The 23,200-nt window shown below is 44.1% G+C and overlaps 2 protein-coding genes across 7 annotated transcripts in view; one reads left to right on the forward strand and one right to left on the reverse strand.

The window, feature by feature from the left end:
- celsr1a (cadherin EGF LAG seven-pass G-type receptor 1a) overlaps positions 1 to 23,200 on the forward strand; it is a 100,862-nt gene that overhangs the window by 71,618 nt on the left and 6,044 nt on the right. For 3 of the 5 annotated variants that reach the window (XM_005451765.4, XM_005451760.4, XM_019347002.2), the window contains exons 15-31: positions 1,377 to 1,497; positions 1,658 to 1,841; positions 3,049 to 3,150; positions 4,407 to 4,501; positions 4,605 to 4,814; positions 4,995 to 5,178; positions 5,274 to 5,417; positions 5,498 to 5,681; positions 5,819 to 5,986; positions 6,087 to 6,213; positions 6,310 to 6,510; positions 17,587 to 17,761; positions 18,327 to 18,439; positions 19,392 to 19,471; positions 19,581 to 19,707; positions 19,835 to 19,960; positions 21,305 to 21,432. In XM_005451765.4, coding sequence (XP_005451822.1) covers positions 1,377 to 1,497; positions 1,658 to 1,841; positions 3,049 to 3,150; positions 4,407 to 4,501; positions 4,605 to 4,814; positions 4,995 to 5,178; positions 5,274 to 5,417; positions 5,498 to 5,681; positions 5,819 to 5,986; positions 6,087 to 6,213; positions 6,310 to 6,510; positions 17,587 to 17,761; positions 18,327 to 18,439; positions 19,392 to 19,471; positions 19,581 to 19,707; positions 19,835 to 19,960; positions 21,305 to 21,432 — 2,469 coding nt within the window. The remainder of the gene's footprint in view (positions 1 to 1,376; positions 1,498 to 1,657; positions 1,842 to 3,048; positions 3,151 to 4,406; positions 4,502 to 4,604; positions 4,815 to 4,994; positions 5,179 to 5,273; positions 5,418 to 5,497; positions 5,682 to 5,818; positions 5,987 to 6,086; positions 6,214 to 6,309; positions 6,511 to 17,586; positions 17,762 to 18,326; positions 18,440 to 19,391; positions 19,472 to 19,580; positions 19,708 to 19,834; positions 19,961 to 21,304; positions 21,433 to 23,200) is intronic. The other 2 variants (XM_019347004.2, XM_019347003.2) reach the window with 2 other exon arrangements.
- LOC112842643 (uncharacterized) lies at positions 9,626 to 13,526 on the reverse strand. Of its 2 annotated transcripts, XM_025899606.1 has the most exons (3): positions 11,837 to 13,526; positions 10,090 to 10,273; positions 9,626 to 9,964 (listed from the first exon to the last, which is right to left on the reverse strand). In XM_025899606.1, the coding sequence occupies exons 1-3, from the start codon at positions 12,863 to 12,865 to the stop codon at positions 9,756 to 9,758; spliced, it is 1,422 nt and encodes a 473-aa protein (XP_025755391.1). In that variant the 5' UTR covers positions 12,866 to 13,526; the 3' UTR covers positions 9,626 to 9,755. The 2 variants fall into 2 exon arrangements, with proteins under 2 accessions (XP_025755391.1, XP_025755390.1); XM_025899605.1 differs by having other exon boundaries at positions 10,090 to 13,526.

Genomic DNA, 23,200 nt, shown 5'->3' on the forward strand with positions numbered 1-23,200 from the left:
CCTGTGTGCGAGACACAATATCCAGATGTTATAAACAAACCAGACTAAAAATGGATATTGCCTCCCACAAAGACAAAGCTCATTAATCCTCTTTGGTTCACTGAGGTTTCTTTCTCTTTCTGTATTGTTGCCGGTCCTTCAGGGCATTTTTATTAGTCAGTAATCCGAGCCTGACAGTGTGTGTATGGGTGCCTGAGAGTAAGAGAGGGACAGATCAGCCATTTATTTGGGAATTAGTCGAGCAGTGGTGTAAGCATTTCTGTAAAGTAGCCAGCCCCGATCGAGAATCACTCATTTCCCTGTGAACCCTGTCCCCTATGACACGCATCACTTCCTGTCTTAAGCAGGATGTGGGATTCCCCCTGAATGCTTGACTGCTCCTCCACAGGTGTTTAGTCTTTGCTTCCCTCATCCTGCCGCTCGTCCCCTGTCGGATCGCATTGCACCAGCAGAGATTGCATCTCGAGGAAGAAAAAGAAAGTCCGTGTGTGTCTGAGTGACTGGCTTAAAAGTGCAGAGGAAGTTTACTGTAGATTTGTTTATTTGGTGATAAACTGAAGAGATAATCGACTGTTCGCTGGATTGTAGGCGCTGATACCAAGTCAGCAGCATGTCACAACCAGATCACGCAGTGCATGGCTTTTTAGAAAAGCTACTTTCAGCCACTCCCTGGTCACAAGGGGTCACCATAGCAGGTAGATTTACAGGAGATGCAAACCCAAAGGGGATTTGTGTCTTCAACTGGAATCAAACTGGTGCTAGATCTTGACCAGGCAAAACCCAGGTCTGGAGCTGGCTCACTGTTTAAAAACTCAGAGTCTCTGATCCTATGAGTATTCTCCAGTAGCTTGGATGGAGCCGGTCCTACTACTGCTAAACGAGTGGTTGCCAGGGGTACCCTCTGGTTAAGCTCCGCCCCTCACCCTTTGAGTAATGTTACAATAATTCACAGGTTTTTGCCTTTAGTGTTTCATAAGGGTTAAAAAGGGGATGTCCACAATTTAGACTTTTTGACTACAGTATATTTTATTAAAGTTTAGCCGAAGCAAAGCAAAAGTCAAATCAAATAATAATAATCACATAATCAAATCACTTGAATTATACTTATCAAGTTAACCTGCTATGAGCTAATGCTGATCTTGAGAGGAAAGAGGTTGAGGAGAGAAGGGCACGCCTTGGCCACGGCACCCTTATCTCTGTTCCGTGTAGATAGGGGGATGAAGCTATTCCGCAAACACAGCAAACTTGATTTTTTTCTTTTCGTACCTGCCGATGACATCTTCTACTTGTTTTGATAAATAAAATCACTTTTGCATTGTAATTGTACTTTGCAGTTTGCGTTTGATTTTGACATCTCCTGTTGTCTTTAATGGCAGAGTGGAAGAGAAATGTCACGAGGGTTGGTGGGGCAGTCCCATGTGTGGACCGTGTAACTGTGACACAAGCAGAGGATTTCATAAAAACTGCAACAAGACCACCGGGGAGTGCCGCTGCAAGGTAAATACGTACATAATAAGAGAGGTTTTACAAATATTACGGTGTTTCTTCTTGAAGGAGGTTTTTAGTTCATATTAGCAGCAAATTCATGTAAAATTCAAAGTCTCAAAATCTCCTTCCTGCTCAGTGATGTGTGTCTTCTCTCCCAAACTTCCTGCAGGATAATCACTATCGTCCAGAGGGAGAGGACGCTTGTTACCCCTGCGACTGTTTCCCTATGGGCTCTGAGTCTCGAACCTGCGACCCCGTCACTGGACAGTGTCCCTGCAAGGGAGGAGTTATCGGTCGCCAGTGCAACCAGTGCGATAATCCCTTCGCTGAAGTCACTCCCACTGGATGCGAAGGTATGTGAAAGAAATATTTGAGAAGGTAGCAATATCATTGATTAATTAGCCTTTATAAAAGAGTACACTTCAACTTCTGTGAATAAGGATTAAAAATTAATAATTCAGGATACAATATAGATAGACATTTATTGAGTCCCATAGAAGCCCATGAATAATTAACTGTGTATGAAAAGGGACGCCATGAAGGTCAGATCAGAATAACTAAAGGTGACAGTAATAAAAGGTCGTTTCAAAAGTCGTGTGCATTCTAACTCTAGCTGTTCTCGGTTCACAAACTGGGTCCGGATCCTTCAACAAAGCGTCAAAAAGAGACAAATGGTGTCGCTCACATCTGCTGGTGCTGTAGTCAAGCTAACTTTGCATCTTTGTCACCACCCAGTCAAGCAGAAGAGGCAAGTCTGGCTCAGTGGCTAACTTGGCTCCGGGACTGCACACACACAATACAGTAGAGATGAACAGAAGACAAAGCCACAAAGTCCCCCAACAGAAAATGAATGTCAGTGTGCTTACTGTTTGACCTAATAGGAAGCCTTTTGGAGGCTGAGAACGTGCTTGGACTTTTAAAGGACATGAAACCCTTATCTATTGTCCGAGTATTGTTGTTTAGCCAAAATGTTGGAGTGGATTTAGTGCGTTTTTTCAGATTCATATCACTCACTAAGATGTAGCTACCTTTGATAGACCTCATGCCTGCATGTCTGTTCTGGACTAAACACAGTTTCACAGTTAATGTGGTTTCAAAGAAATGACCTTCAACCAGTCCCTGTTTTAATTATTCTTATTGTATTGAATGGAGAAGCTTGGAATAAGCACACTGGCTAAGTTATGTATCATAGCTTGTGCAAGCTTGCAGGTCCAAATCTGGTTTGTCCTGGCTGTCAAATACGCTGACATGAATTATGTCTTGCAGCTTGTGCAACAGCTCTGCAGGATTAATTTGGTTGAATTTCTGTGTGTTTTTCTGTCTGGCTGTTTTATAAGGTCGTTAAAACGGATCAGCCGGGTCGCATTTTAAAGTGGAAAAATGGCTGACGTTTGCCTTTTAAATCGATGCTTTTTTTGTTTTATTTTGTTTTTTAGCTGATTGAACCTCAGTTTGTCATTTGTTTTTAGCAGGCCCAGTTTAAGCATCATGCCACGTGCAATGCAAAAAGTAATTACTGTGTTTTAAGACTGTTTTTAAGCTTTACCCTCCTGTCCACAGTGGTGTATGAGGGCTGCCCAAAGGCCTTTGATTCTGGCATCTGGTGGCCCAAGACAAAATTTGGACGCCCTGCTGCTATGAAATGTCCCGAAGGATCTTTTGGTGAGTACTTTAAACAGCACACTCTCTTTTACTCTCCAAGGCTTAACAACACAGCAATAAAGCACCGTCAAGGTACGTCAGGTACATTAAGAGCTGGCGGCGATACCATTCCTCTTGCTCACTTTGTGTATGAGAAAGGTGAGCTCAAGAGTGGAGGTCACTGGCCTGTCCCAGTAAAATGCTGCCTCTTTCCTGGTTACTCCCTTGGTAACTGCAGTCACCATGGTGCCCTTTTTGTTGTCTCCCAGCACTCAATAGGGAATTTATTTGTGAGCATTGCTCGGTGCCCTCCTTTAGCTCCAAGTGGCAGCATTTCTTCCTTTACAACGGTGAGACTTTCCCAAACACCACCTGACTGTAAAAACTTGGTGTAGTTTTACATTTAAGCACTGAGACAGGAAAGAATGCTCTTACACTCATCAGGTATTTAACTGCTGCACATCTTCAGAACAGTTCTGATCACGATCTGATTTGAGTTTTTTGTTGTGTACGATGTGCCTTTTTAAAAATTTGTATCCTTACTATACTATACTGTTAGTACTTACTACTACTTACTAGTAGTACTTTATTCTTCATATAAGTGAGGAGGCTGTCATTCAAAGTCTATTGTGAAGTCAGTTTGTCCCTGTTGTCTGATTGGTTACTATAACAAATAGTTGTTTCCAGCTAATCTATTAAAAGATACAAACAAATTAAAATTAGAAACAAATATTGAATAATTAAATACAAAATGAAAAAAACAAGACAGGACTATATAATTATATAACTATATATCATGAAAATAGTTTTTTATGCAACATTTTATACATTCAATAATGTCTATAACTTTTTAATATTACCTTTGATGCATTTACTGGTTCATATCTAATTTCATGTGAAACAAAAGTATTTTAAGATAATAAAACTGTTTGAGGCAACAATAAAAGGTTGTTAAGTAGTTAAGATAATAAATAAATTATTTAAAAACATACATAGACAAACACGTAATAAAACATAAATCTCTAAAGTATGCGAGAAAATATGTGATCATAGTAAAACAGTCAAATGTTCTGACATCATAGCACTTACATTTTTTGGACCTTTTTGCAAATTTATACCTCAATGCAAAATCTGTAATTATGTAACTGGACACATGTAAAATTTTAATGCTATAGAATTTCCTCACAGTGTTTTCTTCTCTCTTCATGTCTTGGAAACAGTTGTGAGGAAAATGATTTCCGTGTCCTCTGTTTTTTATGTTATTTGTTCTTTTCCAGGCACTGCCATCCGCCACTGCAGTGATGAGAAGGGCTGGCTGGCACCTGAGCTCTTCAACTGCACCACCGTCGCCTTCACACATCTGAAAAAACTGGTGAATAAAAGACAGAAATAAGCATGAAAGCAGACAGAGGCTTTTATCAGACTGAACCTGTGACGTTCTCCCTCTCTTTGCATCCTCCACTCTCTTCTTCTAGAATGACGATCTCCGCCGCAACAGTTCAAGGATGGACAGCGAACGCTCCAAGACCATTGTGCGTTTGCTTCAAAGCGCCACCAACAACACGTCACATTACTACGGCAATGACGTGAAGATGGCCGCCCAGCTTCTGAATTATGTTCTGCAGTACGAAAGCCGCCAGGCCGGGTTTGATCTCACCGCCATGAAGGATGCAGAGTTTAATGAGGTAGCCTTATGCACTTAATTATTATAAAAATACATATGATGTGAGCACTGGGAACATTGGTGGCATGCTGCCCTCCACTGGTTGATGCTCACTGGGTGAACAACTTTATCCATTGCTGCTTTTATTTGTATATATAAATTCCTTTTCCAATCGTAACTTGGCAATTTGTGTTTTTTCCAGAACTTGGTGCGAGCAGGCAGCGCCATACTGGATCCCAACACCAAGGACCACTGGGACCAAATCCAAAGGACAGAGAGCGGGACCGCACATTTGCTCCGCAACTTTGAGGACTACGCGAGCACGCTGGCACAGAATGTCCGGAAAACCTACCTGAAGCCCTTCACCATCGTCACTGAAAACATGAGTGAGTCTCCAAACTATAATTGAATTGTGCTTCAGCTGCAGGAAAAAAAAAATGATAACACAAGTCTTTACTGTGTCTCCTCCTGTTTATTTCAGTTCTAACCGTGGACTACTTGGATGTGTCGAACCCAGAGAGGGCAACATTTCCTCGCTTCCGGGAAATCCAGGAGGCCTACCCCAAAGAGCTCGGGTCTTCTGTCCGCTTCCCACAGTTCAATATCGGTACTCAGGGAAACAAAGGTGGGAATGATGCCTCAATCAGACCTCAGTCAAATTTTTTTCTGCTTTTAAAGCTTCATCTTCTTTCTTTCTGACATCAGCAGAGCCCACTCCTGCCCCTCCAGCTCAGACAGAAGCTGTCCTAGAGGAGGAGCACACAGTTTCAGATAGGAAACGCCGCCATCTCGAGCCACCTGCCCCTCTGCCTGTTGCTGTGGTGATAGTGTACAAGTCGCTGGGAAAGCTCCTTCCAGAAAGATACGACGCAGACCGCAGGAGTCTGAGGTAAACTATGGCTGAACTCTGTGAAAGCCATCTACTGCTATTGTGCTTAACTTCTTGCTCAGAACTAACAAGTGGTGAACACCAGAAGGTGCAGAGAAAACTTTATGCGAATGTTAGTGTACAATGTGTATTTCCAGAGTCCCCAACCGTCCGGTGATCAACACAGCCATCGTGAGCGCCACGATCCACAGCGAAGGTGAGCCTCTTCCTACCGTCCTGGACCCCCCTGTCATCTTGGAGTACACCCTGCTGGAGACAGAGGAGCGAACCAAACCCGTCTGCGTGTTCTGGGACCACTCAGTCGGGTGAGTTAAATTTGAAATACATTGTAGTTAAATGCATTGTTTTCACATGGCTTTAAGTGTATACATTACTGGTCTCTCCTGTGCTTGTGTTCGTGTTTAGGAGCGGAGGCACAGGCGGCTGGTCCTCTAAAGGCTGCGAGGTGCTCAACAGGAACAACACCCACATTAGCTGTCAGTGTAACCACATGACCAGTTTTGCTGTGTTGATGGACATTTCCAAAAGAGAGGTAGCGCTTAAAACGGATCTCATTTCAGCTTCGTTTTAAAACACCTAGTTGTTGTTACTGATTACCAACTCGCTGTCTTGGAACTGCTCTCCACAGCACGGCGATGTCCTGCCTCTGAAGATCGTCACATACACCACAGTCTCCGTGTCCCTGTTTCTCCTCCTGATCACCTTCATCCTGCTGTGCCTCTTGCGCAGGCTCCGTACCAACCTCCACGCCATCCACAGGAACCTGGTGGCAGCGCTCTTCTTCTCTGAGCTTGTCTTCCTCCTGGGCATCAACCAGACTGACAATGTGGTAGGTTCATTTTTCTTTTACCTGCAAAATGTTTTTTGTCCTGCACGGTTATTCCCAGCCTTCTTTGTCAGATGTCCTGTAGCTCTGTCTATGAGCTTCCTATGTCATATGAATATTTCTTCATCAACAACAATTTTTCCTCTAATTTAAGCGAATTATGACAATGATTAGATTCTAGTAGCTCAGCCGGGTTTGTAGTACTTCAGTTTCTTAGAGGTGAACATTTTAGCTAGCAGTGTTTATTAAATATTTGGATAATTAGTTATAATTATCATTTACTGTTGGATTACTATTGAAAAGTTATTGACTAGCAGCAGTTTTTCAAATTCTTCATTCATTACTAAGCGGTGAGTCCAACAATATAAATGTTGGTGACCGTTAAATTGCGTAAGAACGACGTACTTTGAACATGAAATGTGAATCAAACGCAAACAAAAGACATAACATTGGTGGACGATACATATGAAAATCAAAAGACTTTCAAAAACACATAGATGATATTTCATTGCTGTATGTGTGATGGTGTTTGTGCATACATGTGCTACGATCATGATAGTAACATTATTATTATCGATCACTTTTAGCTAACTTTTAGCTCTTAGCTAGCCATCTAAAACATTGACTTTTAGCTAGCTACGCAAACTGTTTGTAGATCACATTCACATTTTGTCACAGTGTACGCATCCTCCTGTTAGCCATCTTTTTTTTAAGCTAGTAAAGTGTTTGTTTGTTGTTATTAAGGTAAAAAGCCGTTATGGGCTAGCTCTGCTTAAGAATTTTGGTAAAAGATGATCTCTGCCAGAGAATTCTTGCTGAAGTTGACCTGGATTTTGCATGAATCCATGACTTCAACTAAAACAGTTGAGAATTTAAATATAAGGTAAATTAATGTGTGCAGTATTCTCAGATTCATATTTTCCTCTTCAGACATATTTGATTTATTCAAGAAATACAAAGATATTAACGTATAAGAATTCAATCTGTCTGGTATTTAGCATTTTTTGGGCTGTTGTTCCATTTAACTGCAGTATGTAATGGTGTGGCTCCATGTAGGCTGGTTTAGTTCCAGCTGTAGATTCAAATCCCCTACGAGGTTGCGTCATGAACGGGATCCAGTGTAACACACCTGAACATGTGGAGCTGTCTGCTGTAGTGACACCTTTTGACAAGATAGCAGCTTAAATGAGCATATATTTAATATGAAATAATCTCAAAATACCATTGCTATATAAATTAACAAACATTCCTCTATATTCCTAAGATCACAATCTGCTTTGATCATGGGCTTTTTCTTCTTTCCTGCAGAGCGTCATCTGCATTGCCCTCTGTTACCCACATCTGGAAATCTTTGATCAGTAGCAAATCTTTGAGATTAAGAGTTAATACATATTTGAAAATGTCTCTGTGTAGTGTTTTACAGCATGCTGGACTGCAGGTTCTAGCTTGTGAATGATGCACTGTCAGATTAGAACTGATCTTTTCACTCAGGAGTGTGGCTGCTCCTCTCTACAGCCCATCACAGCAGCTGCACGATCAGTTACAAAGCCAACAAACCATGCGTGTAATTTCTTTACAGATTCCCTTCATAAGTGCAGGATGTGGCAGACAGCATCCCCAAATACAGTGGGGCAAAAAAGTATTTAGTCAGCCACCGATTGTGCAAGTGCCCCCACCTAAAATGATGACAGAGGCCAGTAATTTGCACCAGAGGTACATGTCAACTGTGAGAGACAGAATGTGAAAAAAAAATCCATGAATACACATGGTAGGATGTCACGATCTGCGGAGGCAGACCGTGCGGTGGTGTGCGTGATGGACCCAGGTGCGAACACAAGTGAGGATACGGAGTGAACTTTAAACAAAAGCGAGCCTTTATTGTGGCTGGTGAAAACAAGGCAGAAGCGCAGTGACAAAACTAAACTATAACTAAACTGGGAAAGTAATACTAGGATAAACTATGAAGATACAGGTAACCAGAACTATGAGTACAAAGGCTGACTGATACAACATGGAGGGTAGGAACACAGACGACGCGACACAGACTGCATGAAACACAGAGACTAAATACACGAGGGATAATCAGGGGAAGTGGCCACACATGGGAACACAGCTGACACACATGAACCTAACAACAGGACAGGAGAAGTGAAACTAAATACACTGACATAGAATACAGACTTTCAAAGTAAAACAGGAAACAGAGATTAGGCATGGAGATAAAATATGACATGAACTAAACATAACTGCATAGACAAGAAACGTAGACGCAGAAACCAGGGAGACTAAGTGCAGGGGGAGATGACATAAGGGAACAAGGCTAAATTGCAATCTAGAAATAAGCAAGGTGAACTAAGCTAAGGCACAAAAGAATATAAAAGATACATAAACCCAAACACTGGGTCGCTCGACCCAGGACCATGACACCACCCCCCCTCTAAGGGCTGGCTCCAGACAGCCCCAAACCAAAAAACGGACCACCAAGCCCGGGCGGGCGGCGGGGACCAGGACGGAGGGCCCAGAACATGAACCAAAAACAGCTGACAGGAAAACACTGGAGCACATGACAAAAGTCCAAACACAAGTCAGGGGGCCGGCCTGGAGGGCCGCAACACAACAGCCCACAGTTCATGAGTTCAGGGGGCCGACCCGGAGGTCGAGGGCATAACAGTTCATGACTGAACAGTTCTGGAGGCCGACCGCGGAGCCAGCGGTGGCGACGAAGCAGGTCAGGAGGCCGGCCGTGCGGACGGCAGGGGCAACGATGTAGACGAAGCAGTTCTGGAGGCCGACCGCGGAGCCAGCAGTGGCGACGAAGCAGGTCCGGGGGCCGGCCGTGCGGACGGCAGTGGCGACGATGTGGACGAAGCAGGTCCGGGGGTCGCCCATGACGGCAACGACGTCCAGTCAGCGGCCTGGAAGGTGGCCGCTGACGCCAAACCAGGCGTGGACGACGTTTAGCAGGCCGAGCCGGACGTGGACGAAGCGATGGTTTGGCAGAAGCAGAGGCTGGACCAGGCGAGGCAGAAGCAGAAGCTGGAGCTGGACCAGGCGACGGCGTAGGCGCTGCAGGCGATGGAGCCGCAGGTGGTGGCGCTGCTGGTGACTGCGTGGAAGCCGCAGGTGGTGGAGCAGGTGGCGGCTGAACGGAACCACCAGACCCGTTAGCGGAGATGGCATGAGGCTGGACGGGCTCCCCGGGCCCTCCAGCTGACGAGGAAGGTTGCTGAACGGGCTCCCCGGGCCCTTCAGCTGACGTGGCATGAGGCTGGACGGGCTCCCCGGGCCCTCCAGCTGACGTGGCATGAGGCTGGACGGGCTCCCCGGGCCCTCCAGCTGACGTGGCATGAGGCTGGACGGGCTCCCCGGCCCTCCAGCTGACGTGGCATGAGGCTGGACGGGCTCCCCGGGCCTCCAGCTGACGTGGCATGAGGCTGGTGCGGTTCTCCTGAACCCCAGCTGACGTGGCTTGAGGCTGGACGGGCTCCTCGGGCCCTCCAGCTGACGAGGCTTGAGGCTGGACGGGCTCCTCGGGCCCTCCAGCTGACGTGGCCGGTTGCTGGACGGGCTCCTCGGGCCCTCCAGCTGACGTGGCCGGTTGCTGGACGGGCTCCTCGGGCCCTCCAGCTGACGTGGCGTGAAGCAGCGGGGATGCTGCGGGGTGCCAGGTTGGCACACCCGGGCATCCAGCAGCAGATACAGAATGAGCCGCTGACTGGACAGGGAGCTGAGCCGCTGACTGGACAGGGAGCTGAGGAAAAACGGGCTGTTGAGGCATAATCCCACACAGAGAGAGAGCAGGTGAGAAACAGTCTATAGGGCTTACTATCTTAGCACAGGAGTCCATGAAGTGAGCAGTGTTAATGACCACCAGTTCTGTGCTAGCAAGCTTTAGGTTCTCAGGGTCTGCATCAGTTTTAACTGGCTTAAAGGCAAATGGCCCAGTCTCTGTAGTCACAGGAGGAGTCGACCTAAGCTTGTTGGACCTGATCGATGACAGTGTAAGGCTCAGAGGGGCTGGATTAGCTATACGAAAAACAAGAATTGCCACCTCACCCACAAAAACAAGGCTTAGACCATTAGGGTGAGGTTCCTGGACAAACATTAAATACTCGGGTATGGACCTAACTAATGGCATGTTAGTAGCATGGCTGTGATATGTTGGACAGACACATTTGCTGGAACCCGCACCCGTAGAGATCTGTGGCTTCAGAGTGATAGCTCTATTGAGTTGAGAGACAGACACAGGTAAAACAGCACTTGAACCCTTAACTGCAGCAGGTGACACATCAGGCTGTGAATGAGTGGAAACACCGTTGTTCAAGGTCAAAACCTTATCTAGTGATGAGTTCACGGAAACAGGAGAAAACGGTGTCACATTAACCCTGATGTCAGCCTCCATCTCCTGATTGGAGGTAATAGTGCTGGAGCAAAACAGTTCAAAATCGCCCTGTTTGTTACCTTCAGGAAGACAGAATTCATGTTGTGGCATTACACAGTCCAGGTTACCATGATCTGCATTTATGTTTTCGTCTTGGCGGATTAACGTGAGTTCATGATCAGCATCTTCAGTCTTCAGTTCATTGGATATAGGAACAGCAGGCAAAACATGGTCACACATCATCTCACACACAGTCCTTTCATACTTTATCTCATGACCTGCCTCCTCTGACATAGCCTTACTTGCTATGAAAGCACAGGGGCCTTCTTCGAGTAGCTTATTGGTGGGCAGAGCAGGCTCAGGAAGGGAGGCATTAGCCACAGATAACCCAGTCTGTGATGGAACACCAGGCACGTTACATGACACAGAAGAAAACACTTCCACCCCACTCCCCACACAATTAACATTAAGGTCTGTGGAAGTCTCTTTCAAACTAAGTGTAGTGTCAGAGGTCCCTACAGGATTACTAGGTTTGTCCATGATTGTCTTTGAAACAAAATCTCTTGGCTGTGGCTCGGTTAGCGGTGCATTACTCAGCCTAAAGTTAGCACTGGCTGATTCTGAAACAGTCTCTTTATTTTCGTTAACAGACACACACGAAACCGGGGATTCCCAAATCGGCTTAGGGGCTGGACAGTCAAACTCCTGTTTGGGTGGAGGTGACAAGAGCACAGGCGGAAACTCTCCAGTGCTGGGATTCACAGCCTGTGTGGGTCTTACTCCTTGTTCATAGAAGCCAGACGAACTGACCATACCATTCTCAGTACTAGAGTCAGCCATCTTCACGCTATGAGTCTCTTTTAACCTTGACTCTTGAATCTGAAGTTTTGAATCTAGTTCTTCTACAGTTTCAACGGGGGCTGATGATAAGAGACTGCATTCACTCACCTCCGGTCGTTGTGCAGTGCGACGGCGACGCGCACGTTGTCTCTTCTTGATTGTCGTTTCCGACGAACCAGACAGCGGCGCCTCATGCGCACCAGCCGGTGTCGCAGAGGCTGGGGAACTGGGTGATGACGGAGCGGTAGGTGAGAGTTCCTGGAAGCTCACGGGACCCCCGAGAGCCAGGCGAGTTCCGCGGAAAATCTCTTCGTAGTTAGGAGCGAGCCACGGCTCCCACCGGAGCTCTTCTTCTAGTTGCGCGCATACGGCGCGCTGCCGCTCCTCGAGGTCGAAATCCGTGCCCTCCACAATATCCTCGTGTTGCTCAGTGGAGGGCAAAACAGGCCGTAGCGATGCGCGACGGCGGCGTGAACGCCGCTTCCTCCTTGAAGCGGCCGTGGATAAAACTTGACTTTCCACGGCGACCAGCTCCTCGTCCTCCGACCACATCCGTGCTAGGTAGGAAGCCGGAGACGAGTAGTCCGATCGAGGCGGCGAGGGTGGGCGGCAGGTCCGAGACGGGGCGGCTGGCGAGAGCTCCTCCTCGGAGATGAGCCAGGGCTTCCAACGGAGCTCGTCCTCGCGATACGCCCGTAACACCTGCTGCTTCTCTTCCTCACCGAAGTCAATAGCCTCTGGCATCTCCGTACGCCGCGTAGTGCAGTCAGGCGATGGCGAAGATGCGGAAGCCGACGAAGCGCGAACCGACGGTGTGTCGGCAGCGAGCCTCACTGTTCCGACTCTGACTGTTTCTGGCTCGTGAGGCAGCGGGGTAACAATGCAACTGCATGGCTCTGGCGACGATTCACGCACACCGGGCAGCTGCTGCTGCGGGCGGAGTCGGAGAGTGGAGACGAGAAAGTCACTGATGAGGGGGTGCAGCGTCTCCCATAACCAGGGGAACACGGACACGCACACTCCTACTTGGCGGGCTAACTCTTCCCGTTCCTCCTCTCTGGAACAGTGCAGCCACTTGTCGCATAGTGACTCCACTGTCCGGATGATCTCCGTCTGTTGTGTCGCTGGGTCCGGCATGGTCGCGTCGTACTGTCACGATCTGCGGAGGCAGACCGTGCGGTGGTGTGCGTGATGGACCCAGGTGCGAACACAAGTGAGGATACGGAGTGAACTTTAAACAAAAGCGAGCCTTTATTGTGGCTGGTGAAAACAAGGCAGAAGCGCAGTGACAAAACTAAACTATAACTAAACTGGGAAAGTAATACTAGGATAAACTATGAAGATACAGGTAACCAGAACTATGAGTACAAAGGCTGACTGATACAACATGGAGGGTAGGAACACAGACGACGCGACACAGACTGCATGAAACACAGAGACTAAATACACATGAGGGATAATCAGGGGAAGTGGCCACACATGGGAACACAGCTGACACACATGAACCTAACAACAGGACAGGAGAAGTGAAACTAAATACACTGACATAGAATACAGACTTTCAAAGTAAAACAGGAAACAGAGATTAGGCATGGAGATAAAATATGACATGAACTAAACATAACTGCATAGACAAGAAACGTAGACGCAGAAACCAGGGAGACTAAGTGCAGGGGGAGATGACATAAGGGAACAAGGCTAAATTGCAATCTAGAAATAAGCAAGGTGAACTAAGCTAAGGCACAAAAGAATATAAAAGATACATAAACCCAAACACTGGGTCGCTCGACCCAGGACCATGACATAGGATTTGTAAAGAATTTATTCGTAAATCAGGGTGGCAAATAAGTATTTGGTCACCCCAAACATGGAAAATCCCTGGCTCCCACAGACCTGTAACGTCTGCTGTAAGACGCTTTTCTGTCCCCCACTCGTTACCTGTATGAATGGCACCTGTTCGAACTCATCATCTGTATAAAAGACACCTGTCCACAGCCTCAAACAGTCAGACTCCAAACTCCGCCATGGCCAAGACCAAAGAGCTCTCGAAGGACACCAGGAAAAGTATTGTAGACCTGCACCAGGCTGGGAAGAGTGAATCTACAATAGGCAAGCAGCTTGGTGTGAAAAAATCAACTGTGGGAGCAATCATCAGAAAATGGAAGACATACAAGACCACTGATAATCTCCCACGATCTGGAGCTCCACGCAAGATCTCATCCCGTGGGGTCAAAATGATCATGAGAACGGTGAGCAAAGATCCCAGAACCACACGGGGGGACCTGGTGAATGACCTGCAGAGACCTGGGACCAAAGTAACAAAGGTCACCATCAGTAACACACTAAAACGGCAGGGAATCAGATCCCGCAGTGCCAGACGTGTTCCGCTGCTGAAGCCAGTGCATGTCCAGGCCCGTCTGAAGTTTGCCAGAGAGCACATGGATGATACAGCAGAGGATTGGGAGAATGTCATGTGGTCAGATGAAACCAAAGTAGAACTTTTTGGTATAAACTCAACTCGTCGTGTTTGGAGGACGAAGAATACTGAGTTGCATCCCAGGAACACCATACCTACTGTGAAGCATGGGGGTGGAAACATCATGCTATGGGGCTGTTTTTCTGCCAAGGGGACAGGACGACTGATCCGTGTTAAGGACAGAATGAATGGGGCCATGTATCGTGAGATTTTGAGCCAAAACCTCCTTCCATCAGTGAGAACTTTGAAGATGAAACGCGGCTGGGTCTTCCAACATGACAATGATCCAAAACACACCGCCCGGGCAACAAAGGAGTGGCTCCGTAAGAAGCATTTGAAAGTCCTGGAGTGGCCTAGCCAGTCTCCAGACCTCAACCCCATAGAAAATCTGTGGCGGGAGTTGAAAGTCCGTGTTGCTCGGCGACAGCCCCAAAACATCACTGCTCTGGAGAAGATCTGGATGGAGGAATGGGCCAAAATACCAGCTACTGTGTGTGCAAACCTGGTAAAGACCTATAGTAAACGTTTGGCCTCTGTTATTGCCAACAAAGGTTATGTTACAAAGTATTGAGTTGTATTTTTGTTATTGACCAAATACTTATTTGCCACCCTGATTTACGAATAAATTCTTTACAAATCCTACCATGTGTAGTCACGGATTTTTTTTTCACATTCTGTCTCTCACAGTTGACGTGTACCTCTGGTGCAAATTACTGGCCTCTGTCATCATTTTAGGTGGGGGCACTTGCACAATCGGTGGCTGACTAAATACTTTTTTGCCCCACTGTACACAGCTGCAATTTAACAACTTAAAAGAAGAAACTGCACAACCCACCTTTGTAGGGAATACTGAAGTATTCCCTACAAAGGTGGGTTGGTTGACACACAGTAGGAATATTTCTAGGATTAGACTCTTGACACTCTGAATCTGGCTCATTTCTCTTTTATTTAGTTAATTGTTGTTTCCATTATGAAAGATCGATAAATAATAAGAAACTACTGGTGGAGAAATTACACCATGATTAAATTCTATATGTTACCATGTGAAGCAAGATAGAGTACACATGCACATGATCTAAAAACCAGACCATGAAGTCATGTGCTGCAAACATGAGTGGTGTGGGCATCTGAGATGCGGGATAAAGAGCATTCTCTCTGGTGTTTACTTTAATAGTGTATCAGAGCTTCCATGAAGCCTACCGTATTTGTTTTTCCTGCAGGCAGCCCTCTAACGCTGGGTTGACAAGAGCATTACAAGACTAAATGGGCCAAGACCTACCTGAGAGTCTTTCTTTATGTGACAGATTAGGTGTTGTGATTGTCGACTAATGACTGTAATAGTCAGGAATGTGCTATTTACCAAACTGCTTTTCAATATAACCTCGTGTAAGTTCATGTTAGTGAGCTGCCATTCCTGGATAAATGTTATGTGAGGATGTAGTCTACCTTAATTGAGTTTAAAGCCTTTGTTAGTCACTGATATGGCTGGTAACTACTCTCAGTTCCATATACATACAGTAAAGGATCAAAAGGCATGGGATATCTTTGAAGTCTGCTGACACACACATACACAAACCTCTGTGGGCCAGTAGTGGAGACGTGCTGTGACTGGTACCTGTCTCTAAAAGCTGGCCTCAGGGTGGTAGGTCCTGGCAAGGGTTTTCCCAAAACAGCTTTAGTTTTTACTTGATAAAAATCTCAAATGTCTGTGGTACAGACAACACCATTAATCTCTTAATTGACAAGTAGAAGAAATGAGGTTTAAAAAGGGAGATATAAGGATACATTTAAAGGTGTACTTTTTTGCCCTTTAGCCAGAGTTAGAGAAGATCATTGCCATACTTATCTCTGTGTGCTGGTTTGTGTAACAACCTGAAACACAGCGATCCTAGCTCAGCCTATAAGTAGCAGCTCAAAAGGACAACTAGCACCTTAAAGCTTAACCCTTGTAAGTACAACATGTTAAAGGTGAATGAGTCAGCTTTACGTAGTCTGGTTAAACCAGATGTTTTAACCCAAGGCATCGGGAGATGCACTGTCAGTCCTGTAACTCCATGGAGGGTTGTAACTACCACCCCCAGCTGTCAAACAGATATACATGTGCTTCTGAAAAGTACTTGCAGTGGTAATGAATCGGGGATGAAAGCGAAGCCTGTTCAAGAGGCATAGCCCTGGTGGTTGTGCTTTATTTACGACTATCTCACACCTCATCATTCACATGACAGAAGATGTCAAATCAGCCTCGTATTTCAAGGTTAGGTCCCATAAATGAATCCCACAACGAGTGCTTCAGCAGCCCCTTCACATTTCGATAAACCTACTATAAATCTAAAAGAAAAGAATATCTGCAGATGTCAAAATAAACACATGCACACATATGTACTGCTGAGCTTACAGTTGGATTTGACTGACAGAACCGGCTCAAGTATCAGTATTCATCTCTAACTGCCCTTTTCTCAACTGCAGTTACCACAAAGTACAAATGTGCACATGCAACACAGTGAAAGGGAAGCAAGTAAGTTTACAGGCGCCAGATGAGTTGTGGGAGTTTTGTCTTTAGTCTTGTACAAATGTTCTGACTCACCGTGTTTTGACTGGGATGAGGTGGTAAAAGCACATGCTGCATTATCTTTATGGAGTATTGTTTTGTGGAGTGGAAGCCAAGTCTGCAAGGAGATGCTTAAAAGAGAAAGTTTAATCTCTTTGGGGTTTATTTATTTTTTGCATCTCTTTGATTTGGTAAGCGCTTGCTAGTGTGCGTGCAAAGTTTAGGTGTGTGTAGGTAAACGTGCATCAGAGCAGTGGAATGCTGTCGGTGTGTGCCCAGGGGCATCTCCGGGGATGATTTATAACGCTGTCAAAGTAGTTTCTCCCTCTTCTTCTCTGATCTCCACAGCAATACAAAACATTAGTAAAATACACCCTATCTCAGCATTCACTGACACACACCATTCTTCTACTGTAGCACCAGACAGCACAAAACGGGAGGAGGGGAGATACAGGAATGTAGGGACAGTTTGAATCATTGCCGTGTTACGTAAAGAAGTTGTGACATAAAAACGTTTACTGTCAGTTCACGAATTTATCGCTTTTTTTGACAAATTGAATAGTTTATTGACAAGGCTTTCAAGATTTAAAAAAAATATTCAAAAATTCCATTCAGAGTTTCCTGGAGGCGGATGGTTTATTTCCCGGTTGTCTGCTGAATATCCAAAGATGAACAAACAGAAAATTGTCTTATTTTGAAAGGTTGGATGATTCCTACACCACTGCACAGATAGATAGATAGATTTAATGGTACTGCTGAACCAAAGTGACCGATACTGTGCTGTACCTAAAAATCTGGCGCTCTCTTCTTTTCTCCCGTCCTATAAATTCGCAGTTTGTGTGCACCGTGATCGCCATCCTCCTCCATTACTTCTACATGTGCACCTTTGCCTGGATGTTCGTGGAGGGGCTGCATATCTACCGCATGCTGACTGAGCTGCGGAACATCAACTACGGTCACATGAGGTTCTACTACGCCATGGGCTGGGGCATACCGGCTATCATCACTGGTGAGTTACACTCACACACGTTCACCAGGACAAGAAACAGTGCGATAGGAGATGGCAGATTGTTGGGAGACTCGTGTCATGACTCGTCTTTTCTGAAAAGGCTATGATCCCCGTGGGAAGATCGCTGAACAAGACAGCAGAAGAAACAATGAAAAGGAGATGGTTGTTACTTAGATGCTCACAGTGTGTCAAAATGAGAAAAGAAGAAGCGTGTAAAATATGATTTATATATAATTTAAACAATTTGTGTCATGTTTATTTGTTTTCCTTCTGTCTGATTCCTCCTTTTAGTGCTACTATTGTGTCACTTTTATAAAATTTGTTAAACAGTTACCAGATGCTGTGTGATGTAGTGATTTCATCAGCACTGGATGCTAAGATTATGTTTTTGGAAGAGGCAAATAGAGATATAAAATATATACGGAGGTCCAAATGTGACAAAATTAGTGAGCGATTATGATGTGTAACTGAAAAAAAGAATCCAAAATATTTTAATAATATAAAGTCAGACTGATTTGATCAAAATGTTATTTCTCCCCTGTGTTTTCATTGTGTTTGTGTGTAGGTTTGGCAGTTGGCCTCGATCCTCAGGGTTATGGAAACCCAGATTTTTGTTGGCTTTCTGTCCATGACACACTCATCTGGAGCTTTGCGGGGCCCATCTTTGTAGTCGTCCTGGTATGTGCAATATCTCTTTTAACCCTTTAAGACCGGTCAGAGCGGGGACGCGCCGTTTTGCATATCAAACCGGAGGAGTTGTACTTACATCTTATACCATCAGTTTGTCCTAGGTCACGGTTTCCTTCCACATATATTCCAGAAACACGCTTTGCCGATCCGATCAGCTGTTCATATCACTTCCTACGTTGGAATAGACATCAGCGCGAACTATCGCATGCCCGCCATTACCTGCCCGAAACCGGAAGTGACATAATTTTCGCGGCAAATGTAGTTGTTTTTTTCCTTCAGAACCTTAAAAACCTATACTGGTGTTTTTTAAAGTCATGTTTGACACTTTTCTGTATCGTTTCTGGGATGCTTAGAACTCAAATTGCTCTGCTGGAAATAGTTAATTTTGATGCACATGCTGTGTTTTTGCAAATTTGCGTTATAATATTTATTTTCGTTTTTCCTGCAGTATATAAAAATTGGTGTATCTCAAAACTAAAACTATGAAGACACTCAAAATAAATTTCCTGTGGCTGGAAACTATTTTGTGCAACTTTTTTGTATTTACAGTTTTGAGGGATAAACCTCTTAAATTTCTCTAACTAAAAATATATGTAAAAAAAAAAAAAAAAAAGATTTTCAATTTTTTTGTAGTTTATTGCACTTTTTTGCAATTTATGTAGTTACTATGGACTTAATGCATACATATTATTAAAATTTGGGCTATAACGGTTGGGTTGATGTATAGCAACTTGAAATGCTCCCCAGAATGGCACTACAGCATGTAAAGATATAAAGATAAGCTCTGGCGGGCTTGGTTCTATGGTAGGTCTTAAAGGGTTAATAATAAAAGACGCTAATTATGTCTCAATCAGCAGTTGAGTAAAAAGAACTTTTCATATATTTATTTATTTATATTCATATTAGTTAAAATTCTCCATATTTTCCTCTTACCTTTCAGGTGAACATAGTGATCTTTGTCCTCGCTGCCAAGGCTTCCTGTGGTCGGAGACAGAAGGCTGTAGAGAAGTCAGGAGCTATGTAGGTTCCCACATCACATTAGCCATTTTACATACATCAAAGGATCCAGTTGCTACCTTGAGTTTGGCTTTTTATACCATTATTAAAACATTTATGTTTCCCAACGCAGTCCTGCCCTACGTATGGCCTTCCTCCTCCTGGTGCTCATCAGTGCCACCTGGCTGCTCGGTCTAATGGCAGTCAACAGCGATGTAATGACTTTCCATTACCTGTTCGCTGTCTTCAGCTGCTTGCAGGTATCTGCTAACCCCACACTGAGCTCTGGATGCACAGATAATCCACACACACTTTAGAAAATAATTCACATTTGATTATTTACTCTCCTCAGCAATACATACATACGTTCTTCTGCTTTTTTTTCAGGGAGTCTTCATTTTCTTGTTCCACGTGGTCGTCAACAAAGAGGTGAGGAAAAACCTCAAGAACATCTTCAAAGGAAAGAAGAGCATACAAGACGAGTCCAGCACCACAAGGGGCTCTTTGCTAACAGTAAGTGAACAAACACATACTTTATATACATGCATATAGTAGGGATGGGAATCAAGACCCGGTTCTTGTGGAAAACTAGTTTGCAGTTAGTATGCCTGCCTACTGATCGCACTCATCAGTTGCACTCACACTACAATCAGCTGATTTCAGTTCAGGTGTCAGAGGAGGAAAAAAGCAACATAGTATAGAGCTGGGGGATCCAACTCCAGGCCTCAAGGGCCGGTGTCCTGCAGGTTTTAGATCTCACCCTGGGTCAACACACCTGAATCAAATGATTAGTTCACAACCAGGCCTCTGGAGAACTTGAAGACATGTTGAGGAGGTAATTTAGCCATTTGAATCAACTGTGTAGGATCAAGGACACATCTAAAACCTGCAGGACACCGGCCCTCCAGGCCTGGAGTTGGACACCCCTGGTCTAGAGCGTGGATGTGGACATTTCTTTTATTTTTGTTGCACTAAAGGACGAGATAAATGGTAAAGTGGAAAACTGCATCCAGGACAGAAACAACCGCATAATGCTGCTAACACAACTTCAGTTCTTTGTAATCATCTGCCAAGACAGCATGCTGATGCTAAGCTAGCCAAGAACTTAGAGTGAAAGCTGAGTGAATCTCGACCCCAGCAGCCAGACCCTTAACTTCGACAGGTAACAATGAGATGAGCAGTCAGGCTGCTCCCTTTCTGCCTGTTCACGTTTCTAAAGCAGTATCACTATGGAGATCGCTCTTTTGTGCTGGTTTACATCTTGGCTTTGTGCAGTCAGCTTTTTATTAGAGATGTGTGTCCTCATTAGGGATTTGTGTTGGTGTATGCAGCTGTAGCCTCAGATTTATATGAGACTATGTTTCAGCTATTATACAGACTAACATGAAAGTAATGTAACAAGTAGTATAACAAATTACTTTTTCCTGGGAGAAACTAAGTGACGTACCACATGACTTTTAGGAAAAGTGTTCTGTGTAATATGTGTAATAATTACTTTTTTAAGTAATGACTCCAACAAAGAGGTGAAATACCTCAACAAACATTCACAAACATTTGACCCACAGCATGCATTTCATTTGAATGAATGTAATTTCTTTATTGCTCCTTAGCAATGGTGGTTCCGCTCAAAACGTCGCCAATGAGAATCGATAAGTGATATCAATAATGGAATCGCTGAATTCTTCTCAATCCCCATCCCTATACATATATATTGATACATTTAAATATGTATCTTTAAGATTTCATCAAGTTATTCAACATTGTTTCTTATTTCTTTATATTCTCTTTTGTTTAATTTGCTTTTCGGTCACATAGCTCTTGTTTAAAATATAACCTTTGTTATTCCTCCATCTTCAGCGCTCTCTCAACTGCAACAACATGTACACAGAGGATGGCGCAGTGTACCGTTCAGGCATTGGCGAGTCTACCGTCTCACTGGACAGGTCAGCCAAGAGCCGCAGTAGCTACCTGGCTTACACACTCAGGTACAACACGCTGACTGACTGCATGGCTGCTTGCACTCTGCTGTGTGATGAGCGTGTCTTGGCATTCCTTTCAAATTTCTTTCTTTGGTGCCCTTTTTGCATGTCTGAGATGCAGAAGTCTCACACTGACTAACACACCTTACTGCATCACACACACACACACACACACACACACACACACGCGCGCTGCATAAGTATACACACGCCCTGTCCACCCTTATTCTCCAAAGGTATCTTGTTTCTTACACCATATGCATTCTGCCACATATTGGCACCTTCTGCATGAGAATCATACTGACATTTGCCAATGCATGGCGCATGGCCTGTTTGCAAAAAACTAAATGCACACAAACAGACATATATTACTCCATATTGCTGTGTTATTATATGAGATGATTTAGATTCTACTATTGCTTATGTGAGATTTGATGTGGTACATTTTCTATAGTACAGTAAACTTATGCTATGTATGTTTATTGCTTTAGCAGCAAATGCAGTAATTTCATGGTGACAGATTTAAAAGTGTTGAACATTCAGATGATTTTCTTGTGCTTTTAACAAAAATGGAATGAAACATGACAACTTTCATGATGGCGGTTGTAGCATTAGGTAGAATTGTTTTGCAAAGCATTAGTTTTAGCCTCAGTGTCGTGGAAAAGTATTTGCTTCCTTTCTAACTCGAGTAAATTAAAAATGCAGTTTTCAAATGATGAGTGGATTTATTAAGGGAATTAAGCCAAACCTAATAAAAGAAATGATGATTTAAAAACTGCATTTTGTATTTACTCGAGTTGTCTTTGTCTGATATTAAAATTTGTTTGATCTAAGACATAAGCATGACAAATATGCCAAAAATTCGACATAAATCTTTTTTCACACCACTGTAGGTGCTACCAAAATGTGTAAAGCTTTCTTTTCTATTGTAAAGCTAGTTTTTAGCACAGAGCAGACAGAGTCTATGTGCTTTAGAGTTTATGTATAAGGAGCCCATTCTTAGTCCTGAGCTGTAATATACCGACGATTTGTTGATTTCCATGAGAATGCAAAAGGCGACCTTCCGCGTTCCTATGCTACGCGCCGGATTGTGGATGAAATCCAGTAGAACGACGGTCCCGTGGTAATAGTTGTTCCAGCCATGTATTCCAGCCCTATCCCTAACCTTATCCCTACCTTAACCACCACTTTAATGACGTTAGATAGTGTTTTACATAACGATTTAAGTAAAACATACATGTGTAGATTCATTCCAGACGGTTCTCATGTTTCGTCATTTTTCCAGTCTCGTAATATGGGGACATGTTGGGTGCCCGGAAGCGTAATATACCGAAGATTTGTCACCTAGCGCTTTGGGAGTGAGAACATGTTGGTATAAGATGATAAGACATAAATTCAAACTGAAATCAACTCAGATTATTATAATTTAAGGGAAAAATTTGAATGAAATTTAATCTCAAAATTTAACAGTCATAGTGTTCTTGCAAATTAGTTTTACATATGTTGCTAAAGTAACACGGTTTTAGCTAGTAAAATTTTAGCTTGGTATTTCTCATAATGTTGCAACTAAATACATGCGTTATTGCAATGTTCTGCAGTTGAAATTTGCTGGAAATTATTGGACTTCAAACTGAACTTACTAAAGACATAACATTAATACAATACAATAATAAATATATAGCTTTTTGGTCCAAGCTAGCTACAGACTGATAGCATGTTTGAAAAATCTTGAGCAGTACAGCTAAATCAGTAAAGCTAAGTCTGACTGTGTGAC

The sequence above is a fragment of the Oreochromis niloticus genome, linkage group LG17 (genome assembly GCF_001858045.2).
Source record: "Oreochromis niloticus isolate F11D_XX linkage group LG17, O_niloticus_UMD_NMBU, whole genome shotgun sequence".
Taxonomy (NCBI): domain Eukaryota; kingdom Metazoa; phylum Chordata; class Actinopteri; order Cichliformes; family Cichlidae; genus Oreochromis; species Oreochromis niloticus.